This window comes from Hemiscyllium ocellatum, chromosome 12 (assembly GCF_020745735.1).
Source record: "Hemiscyllium ocellatum isolate sHemOce1 chromosome 12, sHemOce1.pat.X.cur, whole genome shotgun sequence".
NCBI classification, from domain to species: Eukaryota; Metazoa; Chordata; class Chondrichthyes; order Orectolobiformes; family Hemiscylliidae; genus Hemiscyllium; species Hemiscyllium ocellatum.
In genome coordinates, this window is record NC_083412.1 from 101,683,285 (window position 1) to 101,706,996 (window position 23,712).

General features: G+C 44.5%; 1 protein-coding gene across 1 annotated transcript in view; it reads right to left on the bottom strand.

The window, feature by feature from the left end:
- The window catches only part of LOC132821216 (ribosomal RNA processing protein 1 homolog A-like), a 43,756-nt gene that overhangs the window by 3,382 nt on the left and 16,662 nt on the right, over nt 1–23,712 (bottom strand). The window contains exons 9-14 of the mRNA XM_060833885.1: nt 22,087–22,184; nt 18,767–18,864; nt 16,548–16,567; nt 14,066–14,191; nt 9,549–10,129; nt 6,188–6,334 (exon numbers count right to left, since the gene is read on the bottom strand). Of these exons, the coding sequence (XP_060689868.1) occupies nt 6,188–6,334; nt 9,549–10,129; nt 14,066–14,191; nt 16,548–16,567; nt 18,767–18,864; nt 22,087–22,184 (1,070 nt within the window). The remainder of the gene's footprint in view (nt 1–6,187; nt 6,335–9,548; nt 10,130–14,065; nt 14,192–16,547; nt 16,568–18,766; nt 18,865–22,086; nt 22,185–23,712) is intronic.

Below are 23,712 nucleotides of genomic sequence, written 5' to 3' on the forward strand. Positions count from 1 at the left end.
TTCTGCCATCCCAGTCCGACAAATCTTCGCTTCACTCCCACCACAGTCAGAACAGATACAGAGACCAAAGCTACACAAAACTCCAGGAATGGTCTGACCAAGGCCCCTGTGTAATTGCAGCAGGACAGCCCTGCTCCTGTACTCGAATCCTCTCCCTGTGAAGACCAACATCCCATCTACCTTCTTCCCCACCTGCTGACCCCTACAGGCTGACCTTCAGTGACTGGTCTACAAGGACACACAGGTCTCTCTCCCCTCCCAACCTACCATCATTCAGATAATAATGCCCTCTATTTTGCTCAAGTAAATAACCTCACATTTATCCACATTATACTTCATCTGACATTTGATCACTCACTCAACTTGTCTAAATCGTGCTAAAACATTTCTGCATCTTCCACACAGTTCCCACCATCAGCAGTGTCACCTGAATCTTAGATGTTTCAATATCAACATACCCCATTCTTCTATATTCTAACAAGTACAGGTCCAATCAACGCAGACTCCTTATGAGGAAATCTCTCCACCCTCCGGACCAGCCTGGTAAACCTTCTCTGGACTGCTGGGATACGTTCCCTTCAATAAGGAGACCAGCTTCGTTCTTTACTCGAAGGCTGTGCCCTCAGGTCCTAGCTGAAAATGTGTTGCTGGTCAAAGCACAGCAGGCCAGGCAGCATCTCAGGAATAGAGAATTCGACGTTTCGAGCATAAGCCCTTCATCAGGATTCCTGATTCCTGATGAAGGGCTTATGCTCGAAACGTCGAATTCTCTATTCCTGAGATGCTGCCTGGCCTGCTGTGCTTTGACCAGCAACACATTTTCAGCTGTGATCTCCAGCATCTGCAGACCTCATTTTTTACCCTCAGGTCCTAGTCTCTCCTACCAGTTGGAAACACCTTCCCAACATTGACTCTGTCCAGGCCATTCAGTATTCTGTATATTTCATTGAGATCCTCCCCCCACTCATCCCTCAAAACTCCATTGAGTCTAGACCCAGAGTCCTTAAACATTTCTCATATGTTAAGCTTTTCATTCCTGGGATGATTCTTGTGAACTTTCTCTGGGCCTGCTCCAGGGTCAGTACATCCTTCCTGAGACATGGGACCCAAAATTGCTCACAATATTCTAAATGTGGTTTGACCAGAGTCTTATAGAGCCTCAGAAGTACATCCTTGCTTTTATAGAGTCATAGAGATGTACAGCATGGAAACAGACCCTTCGGTCCAACCCATCCATGCTAACCAGATATCCTAACCCAATCTAGTCCCACCTGCCAGCACCCGGCCCACATCCCTCCAAACCCTTCCTATTCATATACCCATCCAAATACCTTTTAAATGTTGCAATTGTACCAGCCTCCACCACTTCCTCTGCCAGTTCATTCGAAACACCTGTGTGAAAAAGTTGCCACGTAGGTCTCTTTTATATCTTTTCCCTCTCAAGCTATGCCCTCTAGTTCTGGACTCCCTGACCCCAGGGAAAAGATCTTGTCTATTTACCCAATCCATGACCCTCATGGTTTTATAAACCTCTATAAGGTCACCCCTCAGACTCAGACGTTCCAGGGAAAACAGCCCCAGCCTGTTCAGCCTCTCCCCATAGCTCAGATCCTCCAACCCTGGCAATATCCTTGTAAATCTTTTCTGAACCCTTTCAATTTTAACAACATCTTTCCAATAGAAAGGAGACCAGAATTGCACGCAATATTTCAACAGTGGCCTAACCAATGTCCTGTACAGCTGCAACATGACCTCCCAACTCCTGTACTCAATACTCTGACCAATAAAGGAAAGCATACCAAACGCGTCCTTCACTATCCTATCTACCTGCAACTCCACTGCTCTTGAAATAAATGCCATCATTTGCCTTCCTAACTACTGACTCAACCTGTAAGTTGACCTTGAGAGAATCTTGGACTAGAATTCCCAAGTCTCTTTGCACTCGGACTTCTGAATTTTCTCCCCATTTAGAGAATAGTCTATGCCTCTATTCTTCCCACCAAGGTGCATGACCTCACACTTTCCCACATTGTACTCCATCTGCCATTTCTTTGCTCACTCTCCTAACCTGTCCAACTCTTTCTTCAGCCTCCCCGCCTCCTCAATGCTATCTGTCCTTCTACCTAGCTTTATATCATTTGCAAGTTTAGCCAGAATTCCCTCAGTTCCTTCATCAACATTGTTAATATATAAAGTGAAAAATTGTGGTCTCAACACTGAGCCTTGCGGAACACCACTTGTCACTGGCTGTCATCCTGAGAAGGACCCTTTAATGCCCACTCTCTGCTTTCTGCCAGACAGCCAAGCTTCACTCCATGTTAGCAGCTTGCGGCTACCACCATGGGCCCTTACCTTACTCAGTAACCTCCTATCCAGCACCTTGTCAAAGGTCTTCTGGAAGTCCAAGTGGATAACATAGAACGGTTCTCCTTGGTCTAAGCTACTCATTACCTCTTCAAAGAATTCTAACAGATTTGTCAGGCCTTTATTCAGCTGTAATACTGTTAGTGATTCCACCTCGTCTCTCTCAAATTGCAGAGCAAATTCAATCATAACATGATCACTGCCTCCTAATGGTTCTGTCACCTTAAGCTCCCTTATCAATTCTGCCTCATTGCACAACACTAAATCCAGGATTGCTTGTTCCTTGGTGGGCTCTACCACAAGCTGCTCCAAAAAGCCATCTCGTGGACATTCCACAAATTCCTTTTCTTGCAGTCCACTCTTAACCTGATTTTCCCAGCCCATCTGCATATTGAAATCCCTCATGATCACTGTAACATTACCTTTCTTACTTTCTATTTCCTGGTGTATCTCGTGCTACACATGTTGACCGCTGGATGCCTGTACATAATCTCTATTGTGGTTATTTCTTACCTTTGCAGGTTCTCAACACGACCTACACCATCCGACCCCACGTCGTTTCTTGCTATCGATTTAATTCCATTTCTTACTAACCCCCACCCCCTCTGCCCACCTGCCTGTCTTTTTGATAGGATGTCTATCCATGCTAATTTAGCTCCCACTCTCGATCCCCTTGCAGCCACGTCTCTGATACCCACATCAAACCTGTCTATTTCAATCTGTGCCAAAACCTCACTAACCTTATTTCATATACTGCGTGCATTCAGATACAACACCCTCAGTCCTACATTTACTGTCCCTCTTCTCATTGTCATCTCTTTATCCAATGCGCTTAAAGTTAGATTCCCAACCCTTTCCAAACACTTTGAATATTTAAATAATATTCACCTCTTCTATTCTTCCTACCAAAGTAGATAACCTCAAATTTAATTTGTCACTTGCTAGGTCCCCATTACTCTTTCCCCCATCTCATTCATTAAGGGACCGATGGCCACTTCGGCCTCTCTCTTCCTTCTCACATCTTTGAAGAAGCTCTTATTGCCTGTATTAGTTTACCCTTAAATTTATTCTCTTCCTCTATTATTCCTTTGGTCATGTTTTGGTGGCTTTCAAAACGTTCCCAGTCCCCCAGGTGACATTGCTACGTCTCTCTACAATCGGGACCATGTACTTTTTTCTTTCAATTTGACACTATCTTTAACACCCTTGGTTCCATGGTTAGTTTACCCCCTTTGTAGAATCCTTCTTCCTCATTGGGATCTAACTTTGCTATAAGCCATGAACTATTTTCTTAAATTTGGGTCTGGGTTCTCAATGGTCTTTGCTGCTAAACCCCTTTCCCACTTCACTCCTGCCAATTCTGCCCTCATTCCTCCTCCCTTAAACTTAGTACAGTTGTTTCCCACCAAAGTTTCTCAAACTGAATGCTACATTTTACCATTTTATGATCACTGTTTCCTAAAGAATCACTTACTCTGACAATGGGATGAATGGCCTCCTTCTAATGATGTGTGATTTTGACATCATTTATTAAACCTGCCTCATTACACATCACCAGGTCATAATAGCCTGAACTCTGGTTAGATTCCCAACTTCGCTATCATAACAGGAACAAGAACAAGGCGGCTCAGATTTAAAATAATCTGCAAAAGTGAAGAAAATATTTTCACTCAGCAAATAGTTAGAATATGAAATGCACTGCCTAGCAATGGTGAAGATAGGGTCAAGTGAGGCAGTCAAGAGGGAATTAGATGGTCATTGGATAGAAATCATAATAGTCACCATAGTCTCAGAGGGCTGTGCTCTCAGAGAGTGTCAACTGACGGTGGTTTAACAGGAGGGTCACCACGCCTCAGGTTAGGGGGAACCTTCGTGATGACCTCAGCCAGTGTAGAAATGGAACACAAACTGTTGGTGTCACTCTGCAACTCAAACCAGCTATCCAGCCAACTGAGCTGCCCAATTCAGATAGAAAGACTGCTCAAAGATATACAGAAATAGTAGGACATTAGCACTTGGTCAGGGTGTGCATTTAACAAAATGATGAAGGCACAATGGACTGAATGGCCTCCATCTGTATTACTGAAGGGCTTTTGCCCGAAACGTCCATTTTCCTGCTCCTCGGATGCTGCCTGACATGCTGTGCTTTTCCAGCACTACTCAAATCTTGACTACATCTGTATTTACAATCAGTCTACAATGTTCTAGGAAACTGGGCCAAATATACTCCATGACATCTTCCTCAAGGTTACCTCTGCCAGATTAAAGTCACCCGTGATTAACATGCTGCCTTTTCATATGTCCTCATAATGTTCTGTCATAATGTTCTGTGGGTGGCACGGTGGCGCAGTGGTTAGCACTGCTGCCTCACAGCGCCTGAGACCCGGGTTCAATTCCCGACTCAGGCGACTGACTGTGTGGAGTTTGCACGTTCTCCCCGTGTCTGCGTGGGTTTCCTCCGCATGTTCCGGTTTCCTCCCACAGTCCAAAGATGTGCGGGTCAGGTGAATTGGCCATGCTAAATTGCCCATAGTGTGAGGTAAAGGGTAAATGTAGGGGTATGGGTGGGTTGCGCTTCGGCGGGTCGGTGTGGACTTGTTGGGCCAAAGGGCCTGTTTCCACACTGTAAGTAATCTAATCTAATACACTGCTGAAATCCAGTTCCTGGCGTCCCTGTATCCCTGATAAAGGATGAGTGTGGCATGAGTGATTCCAAAGCCATCAGAATTCAAGGGTTCCAAGGGAGTAGATAAAAGAGGGTGAAAGGGAAGCAGATAAAAATTTTCATTTGGTGGGAAGGTTCTGGAATGGCCACGTGTCCATTTACCTCTATGTTCGCCATTAATTCAGTCATTTTGTTCTGATACAATATGCATTTAATCACTTTTACTTCTGCCTTTCATCATTTTCTCCCTCAGGCCCATGTTTATACCCTATTTGCTTTTTTTTTGCATATTTGTATACCTGCTCCTGCTGTACTCTAGGTATCACTACTGAATAGCTGCCCTGCAATGCTGCCAAACCATGTTCCTGTGTAAACCTACATAGCCGTTCCCCAGACCCCTCCATTTCAGTTAAAGCCCTTCCTGAAGCTCTAGCTTCACCTGAACACTTTTATTCCCTCACTGTGTCTGTTCTCCACATACTTGTCCAGGTGGAACCCCATTTGGCACTTTCCTACTCAATCCAGTGACATTCTCCCTGTGTCTGTGTGGGTTTCCACTGGGTGCTCTGGTTTCCTCTCACTGTGCAAAGGTGTGCAGGTTAGGTGGATTGGCCGTGCTTAATTGCCTATTGGCCAAGTGGGTTAGCCACAGGAAGTACATGGTTACAGGGTTAGGTGATGAGTCTGAGCGGATTGTTTTTTGGAGGGTCGGTATGGATTTGATGGGTTAAATGGCCTGTTTCCACACTGTAGAGATTCTAATCTTCTATGAATACATGTTCCTCCTTGCTATCAGCAAAAGCAATTTCTGTATCATGCACAAATGCCTTCATTATAACCCCTACAATGAAGTCCAAAACACTGCTATATACCATGAACAGGAATTGACTATGTCCTGAGACCTTACAGAAGCTAACTGAAATTTCTCTCAATCATTACCCTCAATTTTCCCTATTCATCCTGGCCTGAGAATTTATCAAACTTGAAAGATTTATACCTCCCCCTCTCCCATTATGTTGATTTCATCTAATAGTACACACTCCTTCCTGACTAACATCTGGGTCCTGTCTCCCATCAAGAACTACACACATTGCAAAAGGTGATCCTATACAGCCCCGAGTCATCATTCTCTGGTCTACTCCACAAGCTCATTCTCACCATATTACACTGTTGTTTGGAAACAGGCTCAGCACTTTTGGCTTTCTTGAAGAAGATGGGTTTTGGAATTGGAGTGCTCTCAAACTTCACAAATTCTTCAGGTGCTGTTGTGGCTGAAGTCTTGTTTTCACAAGGTCCGGCATCACCCTGAGAACATAAGGTCGCAATAAAACACCACATTCCTTTCAGATACACAGTTCATTCAAACAATGCATGCAATATATCAAGTGAACTATTCACCTTGTACATTACACCTGATAGAGGTGAAACAACTGGAGGGAGAGGACAAATATGCAACAAGTCAACTTGTTACCTCCCAGCACATGGTCAGGCAGACCGAACAAACCCAGGGAACAGAGGTGCTCAGATTCGTCAAGTACAGTGACTGCAAACAGTGATCATAATTTCCATAAGTTTTAAGATAGTTATGAATAAGGACAAGACTGGTCCTCGAGGGAATGCGAGGAAGGCTAATTACAACAATTACACAGCAAACCCTTATTGGTTTGCCGTGCTCTTCCTGCCTCCTGCTTCTCTACTTCAGATTCCAGCATCTGCAGGGTTTTTTTATTTCTAATTATAGCAATAAGTAGGAACTGGAGAACTCTGACTGGGGCAGCTGTTTGAGGGTAAATTTACATCTAACATGTGGGAATCTTTTAAAGGCCAGTTGATCAAAGCTCAGGACCAGCATGTTTCTGTGCGAATGAAAGATAAGGATGGCAAAATTTGGAAACCTGGGATGACAATGACAAGAGATATTGAAAGTTGAGTCAAAATGAAAAAAGAAGTGTATGTACAAAACAGAAGTACAGCACAGAAACAGGCCCTTCTGCCCTCCAAGCCTGTGCCGACCATCATGCCTTTATTCTGTCCGTATCCCTCTATTCCCTTCCTATTCATGTAACCATCCAGATGCCTCTTGAATGTCGTCAACGTGCCTGCTTCCACCACCTCTTCTGGTAATGCGTTCCAAGCTCCAACCACTCCCTGCGTAAAATAACTTCCCTCGTACATCTCCCTTAAACTTTCCCCCTCTCACCTTGAACCTGTGTCCCCTTGTAAATGAAACTTCAACCCTGGGAAAAAGTCTCTGACTACCCACACTATCCATTCCTCTCATAAGTTTGTAGACCTCTATCAGGTCTTTCCAGTGAAAACAATCCTCGTGTTTTTATCCTTTCCCCATAGCCAATGCCCTTGAGACCAAGCAACGTCCTGATGAACCTTCTCTGCACTCTCTCCAGAGCTTCCAAGTCCTTCTGGTAGTGTGGTGACCACAATACTCCAAATGCAGCCTAACAAGGGTTTTATATAGCTGCAACATGGTTTGCCAACCCTTGTACTCCATGTCCCGGCTGATAATTATAAGCATGTCATATACCCTCTCGATCACCTTGGCCATCTGTGTTGCCACTTTTAGGGAACTGTGGACCTGCACACCCAGATCTGTTTGATGTTAACGCTCTTAATGGTTCTTTCATTTACAGTATCATTCACACCTAAATTTTATTTCTCATTTCTCTGGATTAAACTCCATCTATTTCTGTGCCCAAGTCATCAATCTATCCATGTCCTGTTGTATTCTTTCACAGTCGTTGGTACCATCAGCAACTCCACCAGTCTTGGTGTTATCTCCAAACTTACTAATCAGACCACCCACATTTTCTTCTAGATCATTTATATATACTACAAACAGCAGTGAACCTAAGACTGATACCTGTGGAACACCACTAATTACCAGTCTCCATTCTGAAAAACACCCTTCCACTGCTACCTTCTGTCTTCCATGACCAAGCCAGTTTTGTATCCAACTAGCCAGTCCACTCTGAATCCCATGTTACTTTAGTTTTTGTACCAAATGCCTTACTAAAGTCCATACAAACTGTATCCACAGCCCTTTGTTCATCAATTATCTTTTGTCATCTATTCAAAACATTCATTCAATCAGATGGGTGAGTCATGACCCTCCCTGTACAAATCATGCTACCTGTCACAAACTAGTCCATTTTCTTCCAAATGTGCTTATATCTTGTCCCTCAGTATCTTCTCCAAGAGGTTCCCCACCATAGATGTCAGGATCACTGGCCTATAATTTCCTGGATTATCCCTGCTTCCATTCTTAAACAAGGGAACAACATCGGCTAATATTCAGTTCTCTGGAACCTCGCCTGTGGTCAAAGAGGATGTGATGACATTTGTTAATGCCCCAGGTATTTCTTCCCTTGCTCCATGCAGAAACCTAGGATAGATCCCATCTGGCCCTGGAGACTTGCCCACTGTAATGCAAGTTAGGGTACCCAAAACTTGGTCTACACCCAACATTCATCCACCAGATAATAATTATTCCCACCCTGAGCACCATCCTAATGGTGGTAAAAACTGAAATAATCAGAGACAGATTCTCAATTCTTTTTCAGTGCTGCTGGTGTACCCATGTCTCTACTGCCCTTATCACTCTAGATGGAAGTGGTTATGGGTTTGGAAGGTGCTCTCTAAGCAGCCTTGGTGAATTTAATTCATTAAAGTCTGGGACTGGGGAAGGAAAAAAGTCGCCTAAGTAATAGTGACTATGACAAATCAATTCTTGGGGCGGCATGGTGGTGCGCCTCACAGCACCAGGGTCCCAGGTTCAATTCCAGCCTCGGGCAACTGTCTTGTGTGGAGTTTGCGCATTCTCCCCGTGTCTGCGTGGGTTTCCTCCGGGTGCTCCAGTTTCCTCCCACAATCGAAAGATGTGCAGGTTAGGTGAATTGGCCATGCTAAATTGCCTGCAGTGTTAGGTGACGGGGTAAATGTAGGGGAGTTGCACTTCGGCGGGTCGGTGTGGACTTGTTGGGCCTGTTTCCACGCTGTAAGTAATATAATCTAATCTGTAAGTAATCTAATCTAATCTAGGACATGGATAGTGGGGGATTCAGTGATGGCGATGCCCCTTGCTTTAACACTGCACACCTGCCCCACACCAGCTGAGCCCCAAAGTGGGGGCAGGGAAGCACTGCTCATCTGACACCTGGCAATCCCCTTAAGTGAATGTCAGATAATGTCCATTTACAATTAAACAGGGTGTAGAAATCTGCCAGTCACTCTGTCGTAAGGTCATGGAAGCTGGGGAAGATAAATGGAATAAAAATGGAGGTCAGGCAGCAGCCTCTCACAATAGCAGAACAGACTTTCTGCATTGAAAGCCTCCTGCTCACACATCAACCTTCAGCCCGATGGGTTTAGATTGAAACTAGCCCCAGCTGTGAGTTTGTGACAGCCAGCAGAGAGTAAGGATGTACATTACACTGAACAGCAGTGTCCACTTCTAGATTAATCAAACACAGTAATTTATAGATTAAGGACCACTCGAACTTACAGAGTTTTTGACTTTTAGCTTTTTGCTATCACTGGTTCCTTCGGGCAGCTCTTTCCCCTTCCTCTTTCTCCTGCCTGTTGCTTGGCTTGTTGATAATTGGTCGCCCCCTGCTGCCTGCTTCTTAGTTTGCAGTCTTTTCAGCTTCACTAGCAGCTTTTTGACTTTCTTTCCAACAACAGGCTCTGTGGGTGCTGAGTCTTCAGCCAAGCTGCTCCCATTGGAGTCACTGTGAATCTTCCTCCTCCTCTTCAGTTTGGCTATGGGTGTCACAGAGTCGACATCAGATGTCAGAGACGGCATACCCAGCACAGCTGGATTCAACTGGTCACTGCAGCCATTTTCCTGTGCCTGACCTTTGCCCTCGAACACATCGCCACTGCCTGCATCACTCAGCAACCTCTGCTTCATTTTGGTGGCTCTTGATCTTTTCTTCCTTTTCTGTGCAGGCTTCTGCTCTGTAGGATTAGACCCCTCACTCCCATCTTCCACAATTGGCTGGTCAGTCCTTTCGCCAATAGAAAGGAGTTTCTGATTGGAAGACTTTTTCTTTCTCTTTTGTCCTTTTACTGATTTCTTTTTATCTGAAGGTAAATCACAAACAGCCAGTCAGAACAACGATTCTAACTAACTACACAGAAATCATGAGCAAAGCACAAGATCACAATAGTAACAAGGCAGGAGGCGACCATTTGGCCCATTAATAGCACTAGCCCTCCAAGCGAGCACCTAACACCATTCTCCTGCCTTTTGCCCCATCCCTTGCACATCGGTTAATTATTGGATAGAAACAGTGTCTTTTTTAATGTCTCAATTGAACCTGCCTCTACCACATTTCCAGGCAGCTAACGCGGTTCCGATATTTAAGAGGATTGTAGAGATCAGCCAGAGAACTACAGAGCAGAGAGTCTCACATTGGTGGTAGGGAAACTATTGGAGAAAATTCTGAAAGAGAGCATCTATCTCCACTTGGGGAGGCAAGGCTTGATGGGGGATAGTCAGCATGGCATCTCCGGAGGGAGGTCATTTGAATTTTGTGAAGGTAGCCAGGTGTGTAGATGAGGATAGTGCAGTTGATGTAGTTTATATAGATTTTAGCGATGTCTTTGGACAAGGTCCCACCTTAGAGACTTATCAAGAAAACAAATGCACATGGGAAATAGGATAATTTGATAAAGTGAATTCAAAACTGGCTCAGTCATAGCAGACAGAGGGTGATGATAGAGGTTGCTTTGTGACTGGAAGCTAATATCCAAGGGGTACCACAGAGAGGTGTGCCCTATTATTCATCATTTATATACAGAGGAACCCTGATTATCCGAAGGACATGGGTGGAAAGTATTTCATTTGGTTAAATGAATTCCGGATAATCAAATGCTGGTTAACATGGTTTCGCCAAGCATTGGGACTTTGCTGGATAATCTGATATTCAGATAATCGAGGTTCCTCTGTAAATGACAGGTGGCTGAGAGAGGGTTAGATTAGTCAGTTTGTGATGACACAACGATTAGTCGGGTAGTTGACAATGAGGTTGAGTATCTTGGGCTACAAGAAGGTATAAATGGGATGGTCAAAGGGGTAGATAATTGACAAATGGAATTTAACCCTGAAAAGTGAGAGGTGATACACTTTGGAAGGAGCAATTTCACAAAGAAGTATTCAATAAGCAACATGGCATGAGGAAGTTCTGTGGAACAAAGGGACCTTGGTGTGTTAGTCCACAGATCTCTAAAGGTGAAAGGGCATCTTAGTCAGGGGATGAAAAAGGCAAAAAACAATGACTGCAGATGCTGGAAACCAGGATCTGGATCAGTGGTGCTGGAAGAGCACAGCAGTTCAGGCAGCATCCAATGATGAAAAAGGCATTTGACCACTCGCCTTTATCAATCTAGGCATAGATTATAAAAGCAGGGAGGCCAGAACTTTGGCGAGACCACAACTAGAGTACTGTGTGCAGTCCTGGTTGCTGCATTACAGGAAGGATGAGAAGTGCACTGAGGATTGGAAAATGTTCAGTTAAGTATGAGGTGTTGCACTTTGGGAAGTCAAACCAAGGTTGGACTTATACAGTAAGTGGTAAGGTCCTGAGCAGTGTTGTGGAACAGAGGGACCTAGAAGTACGAGTACATAGTTCATTGAAAGTGATGTCACAAATAAACAGGATGGTGAAGGTGACATTTAGCATGCTGGCATTCATTGGTCGAGGCATTATGTACAGGAATTGGGATGTCATGTTACAGTTGTATAAGTTGTTGGCGAGTCTGCAGCTGGAGTATTGTGTATAGTTTGGTCACCTTGTTATAGGGGAGACAAAATTAAACTGGAAAGATGTGCAAAAAAGATGTACAAGGATGTTGCCAAGAGCAGGAGGGCTGAGTTATAGGGAGAGGTTGGTCAGGATAGGACTTTATTCTATGGAATATAGGAGAATGAGGAGTGATCTTATGGAGGTATAAAATCATGAAGGGCATAGATAGGATGAATGCATATAGTCTTTTTCCCCAGAGAGGGGGAATTGAAAACTAGAGGGCACAGGTTTATGGTGAGAGGGTAAAGATTTCAGAAGGACCCGAGGAGTAACTTCTTCATGTAAAAGGGTGGTGTGCATTAAAAATGACCTGCCAGAGAAAGTGGTTGAGGGAAGTACAATAGAAACATTAAAAAAGCATTTGGATAGGTACATGGATGGGAAGGGATTAGAGGGATATGGACCAAATGCAGGCAATTGGAACTAGCTGAGTGGCACCATGGTCAGCATGGGCCAGTTTGGGCCAAAGGGCCTGTTTCCATGCTGTATTACTCTGACTTTACGACCGAAAGGTGATCTAGTATAAGATTATGAAAGTCATGGAGAGAATGGATAAGGAGCAGCTGTTCTCCTTAGCTGAAGGGTCAGTCTCAGGGTTCAAGGTGACGGGCAGAATGTTTAGGGGGATGGGAGGAAAACTCTTTTCACCCACAGTTTGGGTGATGGCCTGGAATGCCTTCTCTGGGAGGTGGTAGAGGCAAGTTACCTCACAGACCTTAAAAAGTACCTGAATGAATACTCAGCATGTCATAATATTCAAAGCTATGGGCCAAGTGCTGGTAAATGGGATTAGGTTGAAAGTCAGGTGCTTCTCACATCAGTACAGCCTCGATGGGCTGAAGGGCCTTGTGTGCACTGTATGATTTTATGCATTTCACACTAACTATTCACTGTGTGAAAAAACATTTTCTCAAATCACCCTTGCTTCTTTTAGAAATCACTTTAAATCTATGCTCTCTCATTTCAAATACTTTGGTGAATGGAAGAGTTTCTCACAATCCACTCCATTCAGCCCTCTGAATAAAAATATATAAAATCTTCTCCACCGCCCTCTCTCCAAAGAGAACACGGAGGGTGGCAGGACAGGTGCCTGGAAGGTGCCAACCTTTCCAATCTATTCCCATTATTGAAATTCCTAATGTCTGGAATCATTCTTGTCAATCTCTTCTACACATTCTCCAATGTATTCACATCTTTCCTATAATGTGACACCCAGAACTGTACACAAAACAGGGGGGTTGGATAGTTCACTTGGCTGGAAGACCGGTTTGCGATGCAGAATAACACCAACGGGGTGGACACAATTCCTACATTGACTGAGGTTACCATGAAGAACTCTCCTCTCTGCATGAAGTTCAGTCACCCTCAGGTTAAACCACCACCACTCGTCTTTCTCTAATGTTAAACAGCCCTATCGCCCTCAGGGACTATGGAAACTCTACCTGTACGATACTCTAACAGAGGTCTAACAAGTGCCTTATACAAGTTTCAACATCAGCTCCCTGCTCTTGTACGCTATATGCCCCATAAATAAAACCCAGGCAACTTTCTACTTTGTAAATTGCTCTCTCCACTTGTCCTGCCATCTTCAATGATCTGTGCACATACATACACCAAGTTCCTGTGCTCTTGGGCACTGTGGTTGAAGTTCAGTGTATGAAAGAGTTTCTCCTGAAGGAGTTAGTTCAAAAAGAATTTCAGGGTTTTAGCTTAAAGCTCTGGACTAGAAGTGCTCAGTTCAAACCCTGAAGGGATTCTTTGAAGCTAACAAGGTTTAAGCTGAGTTGTGAGAATAATCAAGGAAGAAGCTGTCAAACTATCGAGACTGGGAATTGAAACAGTCAAGTCAAACCTATCAATTTGATCGAGTAGGTTATTGCCTCTGATGTTTTGAGTATTGTAAAGTGACGGTGGTGGGTATAGACGGGATTGTATTTTAATTCTCTGTTTGTAAATCCTTCAGATGAGTTCTATATAAACAGCTTTGTTGTTTCTATCTGTATTGCTTCTGTGTAATAAACATGTTTTATTGCTAACATCAATCTCCATCATTGTACTTCAGCAGAAAAATCTCCTTGTTAAATAAAAACAATGATCTATCAAGCCTGGTTTCAGACTGGGCTCTGATTTGGGCAGACATTACACCAGCTGGGAACTAGTTAGCTGGACAGAGCCCTGCTCTCCATCCCAATGAAGATAAGAAACAACTTACCCAATCCTCCCAGTTTCTCCTCCAACCTTTCCATGCGGTGTTTCCTCTTTTTCTTCCTTCTCCAGGAATCTTCATCTTCCTCATCTGTTGATAAATCTTCAGGGAAGTCATCTTGTGGAAATATTCCTGTGGATAAAGCATAATTTTACAATTCATCAAAACAAACTAGTTCATAGTGCCTATTGAAAAGAAAATAAAAAATGGCCCTGAACTTCTAAAGAGTGGGGCAAAGCATAGAAATCAAGAAAGCCTTGCAGAACACCACCCTGCCTTGCTGTGGAGCCTCTCAGTTCAGCATCTGATTTCGACAACACCCGCCACTGTTTTGTTCGGGCAACAGATTTAAGTTACGGGAAAATCCATTGTTACACAGTTCTCAGAGTTTAAAACATGAAGCATGGACCCTGGACTCAGTTAATAAGAAAACTCTTATTTTCAACAGGCAAATTGAAGTTTTAAATAACGATTAACCTCTTTTACTGGCCATTAGACCACAACTTTCTAAATGTATTTGAAGAATAGTTTCCATTAACATTCACAACATGACTCATTGGGGGGGGGGGGGGGGGGAGGGGGGGGAAGAGAGGCGCTCCAGGTGAGGTTACATTGATTTGAAAACACGGTGCACATTAAAGAATAATTGATCACCTCTCTTTCTGGTCAGTTACATTATCAAAGATCGCTCTACACTGTCCCCATCAAACACTCCAAGCACAGGGACACCAAGGGATTGCATTAGAAAAATTCCTTCTAGTGTATGAATGGGACTATTACATTTCCACTTAGAGGAATGAATCCTTCTTTATCCACTATCACTCTATAAACACACAGAAAATTAACTGTAACAAACTCACGTTCCTGACAACCTGGATTTAATTGGAGCTTTCCAGAGTCTCAGGTCATCAAATATCATTTCTCTAAACTGGCCATTCTCCCAGGTTACGCTGATGTCCTTTCTTGTTAACTCAATTTAACGTATCACATTCTTCCATTCATCCCGACTCTAGAGTCCCACCCAAGAATTCGACAAAGCACTGAGAACATCGACCAGTATAGCATAAGAACTGGCCCTTTGGCCCATAATGCTGTGCCGAACAGTACGCCAAATGCCTTCCACTTACCCTAGGTCATTCCTTGCTTATTCGTATGCTTATCTATAGGCCCCTTAAATGTCCTTATCATATCTGCTTCCCAGGCACTGCGCTCCAGAGTCCGACCACTGGAGAAAGCAGAGGTCCCAGTATGGATCCTGTGAACACGAGTCACAAAGCTCCAGCCTGAAAAACACCCTTCCACCATTACCCTCTGCTTTCTGTGGGCAAGCTGATTCTGAATCCATGTGGCCAAGACAGTGTGAATTCCACGCATCTTAGTCTTCTGGATGAGCCTACCATGAGGGACCTTGTTGAAAGCCTTACTAAAATCCACATAAACAACATCCACTGCTCTAAGCTCATCAATCATCTTCGTCACCTCCTCGGAAAATTCAATCAATTTAGTAAAGAACATGGCCTGCCCTGCACAAAGCCATTGTCCCTAATTAGGTCATGCTTTTCCAAATGCACATAAATCCCATCCCTTAGAATTCTCCCCAAGAATTCTCCCCAGTAGCTTCCCAACTACTGATGTGAATCGCACCGGTCTGTGGTTTCCTGGATTATCCCTAATTCCTTGCTGAACAGAGAAACAACATCAGCTCCTGGTTAGTCCTCTGGGACTTCAATGGCTAATGAAGATACAAAGTCTTGGTCAAGGTCTCAGTAATCTCCTCTCTTGTCTCTGACAGAAACTTGGGATAGATACTAACAGTCATGGAAACCTATCCACTTTAATGCTCTTCAAGAATCAACCTTCTTTCTTGATCTCAAAATGCCCTAGCACATTAGCATGCTCTATACTAACCTCACTATCCTCCATATCTTCCTGGGTGAATACCGATGCAAAGTACTCATTTAGGATCTCACCCACATCCTCTGATCCCAAACACAAGTTCCTTTCTTTATCCTTCAGTTCCGTACATCTCAAAGTTAGAAGGTCAGAACTGCGAAAATTGACCAACAAAATGGGGAGATCAATCGTCCCTTTGTATTAGTTGAAAAGATATTAGATTACCTACAGTGTGGAAACAGGCCCTTCAGCCCAACAAGTCCATACTGACCTCTGAAGAGCAACCCACCCAGACCCATTCCTTTATATTTACCCCTTCATCTAAAACTACAGGCAATTAAGCATGGCCAATTCACCTAACCTGCATATTTTTTAGACTGTGGGAGGAAACCGGAGCACCTGGAGGAAACCCACACAGACACGGGGAGAATGTACAAACTCCACACAGGCAGTTGCCTGAGGTGGGAATTGAACCCGGGTCTCTGGTGCTGTGAGGCAGCAGTGCTAACCATTGTGCCACCATGCCACCCACTAAGTGAATAGCAAACCCAAACACTGTTTCAGTGACAGACTGAGAGAAGCCATCCATCCTTACCTTCTGCTAAATCCCGGAACCTAAAGGGATAGAAAAGGAAAACCAATCAGAGAAAGACATGCAACATACGAATACGTGAATCAGCAATGGTCATTCTGATCTTTGAGCCTATCCTGCCTTTCAATAAGATCGTGGCTGAGCCGATTGTGGTCTCAATCCATTTTCCTATCTACCACAAATCTCTATTCCCTTGTCTACCAGAAACCTGCACCTAACTGCAGATGATCCTATCTGCAAGAACAGAGTTGAACAGGATTGTTTGGAATAGCGCCCACGTTGGTAGTCATGTGCAAGACAGTGGCATGATTTGGAAGAGTGAGCACAGCTTTCTGAAGGAAACATGCTTGGAGTTTTTTTTAAAAAGGTCACAAGGAGGCTTGACAAGGGTAACGCCAATGCTGCAGACATGGATTTTCAGAAGGCATTTGATCCAATGCCACTCAACAGACATTTGTGGGAAGTTATAGATCGTGGTATTGAAGTGGTATACATTACCTGTCATTTCTCTGCATTAAAGTTCATTTACAATTGGTGGTGTAAAAGGAACAGTAGTAGAGTGGATCCAGAATAGACTGAATGATAGGAAACAGAAAGTAATGGTCAGTGGATGATTTTCGGACTGGAGGAATGTTTGTAGTGAAGTTCCTTAAGGGTCACTATTGAGATCCTTGCTTTTCCTGAAAAAAAAATTAAAGATCTGGATCTTGGTGTGCAGGGGGACTATTTTAAAGTTTGCAAATGGCACCAAAACTGGAAGAATTGTAGACTGTGAGGCAAACAGTGTGGAACTCCAAAAGAATGCTAACAAGTTGGTGTGGTGGGCAGACAAGTTGCAGATAAGGTTTAATGCAGAGAAATGAGAGGTGATGCAAGATGGTGAGAAGAAGATTGAGAGACCATGTAGAATTGGAGGTACAATTCTAAAGGGGTGGAGCAGCAGAGCAACCTGGGTGAATAAGTGTACAGATCATTGAAGGTGAGATGACAGGTGGAGAGATCAGTTAATAAAACATACATTGTCTTCACTTTGATAACAGGGACACAGTATAAGAACAGGGACGTGATTTTAAATTTGCATACGACCCATGTTAGACCTCAGACAGAATACTGTGTACAGCTGTGGGTTGGAGAGGGTGCTGATGCGATTTACAAGAATGGTCCCAAGCATGAGAAAGTTCAGTGATGAGGATAGATTGAGGAAGTTGGGACTGTTCTCCTTGGAGAGGACGTAGCTGCGAGGAGATCCGATAGAGGTTTTGAAAATCATGAGTGGGCTGAACAGAGTAGAGGGAGAAATTGTTCTTGCTCACAAAAAGGATCAAGAACAAGAGGACATAAATTTAAAGTGATCTGCAAATGAAGCTAGGGTGATAGGAGAAAAAAATGTTTTCACACAGCGAGGAGTTAGGGTAAGGAATACAGAGTCTGGAAATGCGTTGGAAGCAGATTCATTTGAGATGTTCAGGACAGGACTTGTAAACAGGAGCTGAGGGGATTTCAGCACTACCTGCCTGTTCCTCTCTGACTGTGGGTGGTCACCTAATCCTTCTTCTCTAGTCCCTTGTACTGTGATGTAGCCACCTCTGTAAACAAAACCACCATGTAATTCTGAGCCTCACAGATGTGCCAATCATTCCAGATGCCCGGTGACCTCTGAAACCCAGAGCTCAGGTTCCAGGGAGCTCAAGGAGAACTTCCTGCACACGTCATCATCTTGGAAGCCAGTACATTGCATGGATTTCTCACGTATTGCTCATCTGCCCTCACCTGCCATGATATAAACTTACTCAATCTTATTAGCTAGCTTTTCTAATTCCTTACTCCGTTTCTTCTGACTCCTTTCCTTATAGCCTGTTACTTATTCCTGGTGCTTTTAAGTTACTCTCTATAGGATTACATTACTCAGGTTATAGGTACAATTAACCACTGCTCAAACAACTACAGTGCTCACATACAACACCTTCAAATGATGACATTATCCAAAAGAGTTTTAGCTAGGGTGATGGAGGGCAACAGAAAACAAAGATTGGAATTGGGAACACTGCGAACTGGGATACAAATAAAGCAAAATCAAGCAGAGAGAAATGGAAAAGGGGTGGGAACAGCAAGCGACAGAGGTAAGGACTAGTGTGAACATCAGAAAGCGGCAGAGATATTTGTGTAGATCAAGGGCCAATGTGCGCTTGCAAACAATAAAAATGTACAAAAGCAGAGCTTACTTTTTCACTAATTTATAGAGACGCTTCCTGTTTTGGGCAGGAGTACTTCCCCTGCTGGAGAGCTGGAAAAGTCGATCAGCGAGAGCTTCATAATTGAACTGCACACAAAGAAGAACAAGAGGACTTTAAGATATTGCAGAGTCCAATTTGTACATGGTGAGAAGCGAAGACGTTCTGTATTAGCATGATATTACAACAGAAATGTTCCAATATTATAAAATAATTAGCACTTCAAAACAACATTATTGGGTGGGAAGAGTTTTGTGAAAGGCCTAAGAGAAATCCAAGCCCTTTCTTTAGAAACAGGGATAATTTCATAGTACACCTCACAAATTGAAAGATTAATCAAAGCAGTGACAGGAGCAGCACAGCACAGGAGAAAGGTGGAATTGTTTTCCTAACTCCCACCGAGATTCTCAAACATGTTCCTTCTTTGTACTAAAATAATTTGCCTGGAAGGAAGAGTAAGCTCATTCTTCACCTTGGTTTTGGATAACCAAAAAAATACGTTCTATTGTTTGGTATTGTATTGTAATTGTATTGTATTGGATTTGGTATTGTAAACATCAACTAATACACACCATTTACCCTCTGCCAGTTCAACATGACCGGAGGTTATGTGGCTTTTTAATACCTCTGCACAACTCCTCGTTCTATTTTTATCTGGTTATGGGATGTGGGTGTCACTGACTAGGTCATCATTTATTGCCCACCCTCAGGGAGGAAGCAGTGGCAAGCTGCTTTCTTTAACTGCTGCAGTGCCTGTTGCAGTGGCTCTGACAGGAGGAACATGTTGGTGATCGGAGTATCCCACACATCACACCGCCCCATGTAGATATGATGGTCCATCTCCACAAGCAGGACTGTGCAGTGGCCACTTTTACCAAAGCTCTGATGGACAGATGCATCTGCAGCTGGCAGACTGGTAAGGATGCGGTTAGGTATGTTCTTCCCTCTTGTTGGTTCCCTCACCACCTGTCGCAGACCCACTCGACCAGCTCGATCAGTAGTGTTGGTGCTGAGCCACTCTTGGTGGTGGGCAGTGAAATCCCCCACCTGGAATACATTTTGTGGCCTTGCCACCCTCAGTGTTCCCTCCGAGTGTTGTTCAGCATGGAGGAGTAACTGATTCCTCTGCTGAGGGAGGATGATACACGGTAGGTTTCCTTCCCCACATTTAACCTGAAGCCATGAGCCTTCATGGGATCTGGAGTTAGTGTTGAGAACTCCCTCCTGGCTGTAGACCACTGGGTCACCACCTCTGCTGGGTCTGTCCTGCCAGTGGGACAGGACATATCCAGGGATAGGGATGATGGTGGTGGTGTCAGAGACATAGTCATACTCAAGGAATCATAGCCTACAGACAACGTCAAGCTGTTTTTTGACGAGTGTGTCAGACAGTTCTCCCAATTTTGACACTAGCCCCTAGCTGTTAGTGAGGAGGACTTTGCAGAGTTGATAGGACTGTGTCGGCAATTGCCTTGGCAGGTGCCAGGTGATCTGCACTGTTTCATTCTTTTCTCCCCCCCAGACATTCTCATGGTTACTTACAACGGAGTACCTTGTTTGGTTATTTCAGAGGGCAGTCAACTGTCAACCATACCACTGAGTCTAGAGGCACATGCAGGTTAGACCAGGTAAGGATGGCAGATTCCTTCCCAAACAAATGAGTGAACCAGATGCGTCTTCTGATCATCAACAGTTACATGGTCATTGGACTCTCGACTCCAGATTTTTATTGAAATCAAATTCCACCACTTACCACGGTGGGATTTAAGTCTAGCAATGACATCACCAGACTACCTCCTCCCCCAGGGTTAATTCAGGTAGCTGTAAATGGTTAAAATCTCCGCTGTTTACTGCGATTGTTATCTTTCTTCAGGGCTGTAAAACTCATTTTCAAGATGTGAGCATCTTTAGCAAGGCCAACAGCCTGGGGAAGGTGGGAGTGAGCTACCTTCTTGGACTGCTATAGGGAACCCACAGTGACATTGCCTAGTTCCAGGATTCTGAGCCAGCAACAGTGACGAATGGTGAGAGAGCTCCAAGTCAGACAAGGACTACAGCGAATGCATGAGTCAGTGTGGGTACAGTGACAGGCTCCCTTCCCTCACTGGTTTGTACTGATAGTTAGATAGATTTTACCACTTACAAACATATACTGAGGTCTGCAGATGCTGGAGATCAGAGCTGAAAATGTGTTGCTGGAAAAGCGCAGCAGGTCAGGCAGCATCCAAGGAGCAGGAGAGTCGACGTTTCGGGCATGAGCCCTTCTTCAGGAATGAGGAAAGTGTGTCCAGCAGGCTAAGATAAAAGGTAGGGAGGAGGGACTTGGGGGAGGGGCATTGGAAATGCGATAGGTTAGAAGGAGGTCTAGGTGGGGGTGGGGGCGGAGAGGTCAGGAAGAAGATTGCAGGTTAGGAAGGCAGTGCTGAGTTCGAGGGATTTGACTGAGACAAGGTGGGGGGGAGGGGAAAATGAGGAAACTGGAGAAAACTAGGTTCATCCCTTGTGGTTGGAGGGTTCCCAGGCGGAAGGTGAGGCCCTCTTCCTCCAGCCGTCGTGTTGCTATGGTCTGGCGATGGAGGAGTCCAAGGACCTGCATGTCCTTGGTGGAGTGGGAGGGGGAGTTGAAGTGTTGAGCCACAGGGTGTTTGGGTTGGTTGGTCTGGGTGTCCCTCCAACCACAAGGGATGAATGCAGTTTTCTCCAGTTTCCTCATTTCCCCTTCCCCCACCTTGTCTCAGTCGATTCCCTCGAACTCAGCACCGCCTTCCTAACCTGCAATCTTCTTCCTGACCTCTCTGCCCCCACCCCACTTCGGCCTATCACCATCACTTTGACCTCCTTCAACCTATGGCATTTCCAACGCCCCTCCCCAAGTCCCTCCTCCCTACCTTTTATCTTAGCCTGCTGGACACACTTTCCTCATTCCTGAAGAAGGGCTCATGCCCGAAACGTTGACTCTCCTGCTCCTTGGATGCAGCCTGACCTGCTGCGCTTTTCCAGCAACACATTTTCAGCTCCCACCTGGAGAAGGCCATTCATCCCTTCAAGTCTGTTCTGCCATATATCTAATGTGATTTTGTTACCAGCTCACAACACAGTCCAATTTCACAATTTTCTCAACCCAGATTGCTAGTACAGCCCCATACCCAGTGATAGTGGGCACATGTCCAAATAGTCCACTGGCTCAGAGGTATTTGGTAAGGCGAAAGGAACTACTGTACTGCTCTATTTAACAATTCCACTCAAGTGACCACTATTGGTTAACATCCCCAATTAAAGAAGTTATTATTAACATTCAAATCAAACAGTACCTGAAGCACAGGTCCAATGTCATCGTCACGTTGAGATGGATTCACCTTCTCTCCCTGTCCATCCAGCAGCAGTCCCTCAGCGTTCTCAGATGTGGATCCTGTGAGAACATCAACCAATCGTCAATTTTGAAACTCTTCTGCATCAAGCTGCAGCTGAACACAAAAGAATGCTGCTCCGAGAACTAACGGCAGCACGAGCCTCTCACCACCCCAGGACCTTAGCAAAGGGGGGAGTCTGGGCTACATTCTCTCAACAGATTCTCTGCTCCTCTCACTCTTGCTGCACCAAGGCAAAACCAACATTTCAATTTTCTGGTTACCAGAGTGATACCACACTGATGCCTCATCAGACTTGAAACTGGCTTTGTTCAGGCCCACACCATCAAGATTAACTTTTTGGATAAGACACAGACCTTATATTGTTCCCATTCCCAACGGCAGTGTTCCTGTGGAACCAGCTCACTGATAATCAGTGCTCTTGGTCCACTGACTGTTCCTGTACCTAATCCTGTGCCTACAGCACATTGGATTAGATTAGATTCCCTCCATCATAGAAACAGGTCCACACCGACTCTCCAAAGAGTAACCCACCCAGATTCATTCCCTAGCTTTCATTTATCCCCGAACTAATGCACCTATCACTATGGGCAATTCGGCATGACCAATTCACCTAACCTGCACATCTTTGAATTGTGGGAGGAAACCGGAGCACCCGGAGGAAACCCACGCAGACACAGGGAGAATGTGCAAACTCCACACAGACAGTCATCCAAGGTGGGAATCGAACCCGGGTCCCTGGTGCTGCAAGACAGCAGTGCTAACCACCGTGCCACCTGTATTAGTTATTCTTTATATCTAAACCTTCCAAGTTCTCAGTGTGTCTCGCTGGTGCAGGAAGAATGGGAGCATTGTCAAGCTACTCAACAAAGGACAGCATTAGTCCTAACTATTCCTGTCCACACAAGCACGTCCCAGCAAGGGATGATGGATACTGATCCTCTCCTGAACTCTGGCCAAGCACAGAATCTCCAGATAAGATCAGCGAAGAATCAAAGTCATAAGACACAGAAACAGGCCCTTCTACCAGTTCAACCATGGTGAAAGCTGTGAAGTATAAAACAAGAGCTGAAAATGTGTTGCTGGAAAAGTGCAGCAGGTCAGGCAGCATCGACTTTTTGGGCATGAGCCCTTCTTCAGGAAAAACGCCGATTCTCCTGCTCCTTGGAGGCTGCACTTTTCCAGCAACACATTTTCAGCTCTGATCGCCAGCATCTGCAGTCCTCACTTTCTCCTAGTTGATATAAAACAAGAACCAGCCACAATGAAATCCAGGTGCAACAAAGCAGCAAATTAGTGGGAGTAACTCAAAGCTCAAAATAAACAGCTCTTGTTGCTTCTCTGGCTGCAATCACAAAGAACCCAAGCAATCAGAGTTGGAAAAAGCTATATGTCCCATCGAGCCAATTGCAACATTAAGTTCACAACTGCATCTCACTTTCCAGATAGAATCCTACATTCTCCAAATCATTTGAGTGTTAAAGACTTCTCTCTCAGTCAGAGCAGTCACAACACTCTGGTCTAGGAGAATTCCAAGGATTCCCTACCCTCAGTAAACGATTCAGCATT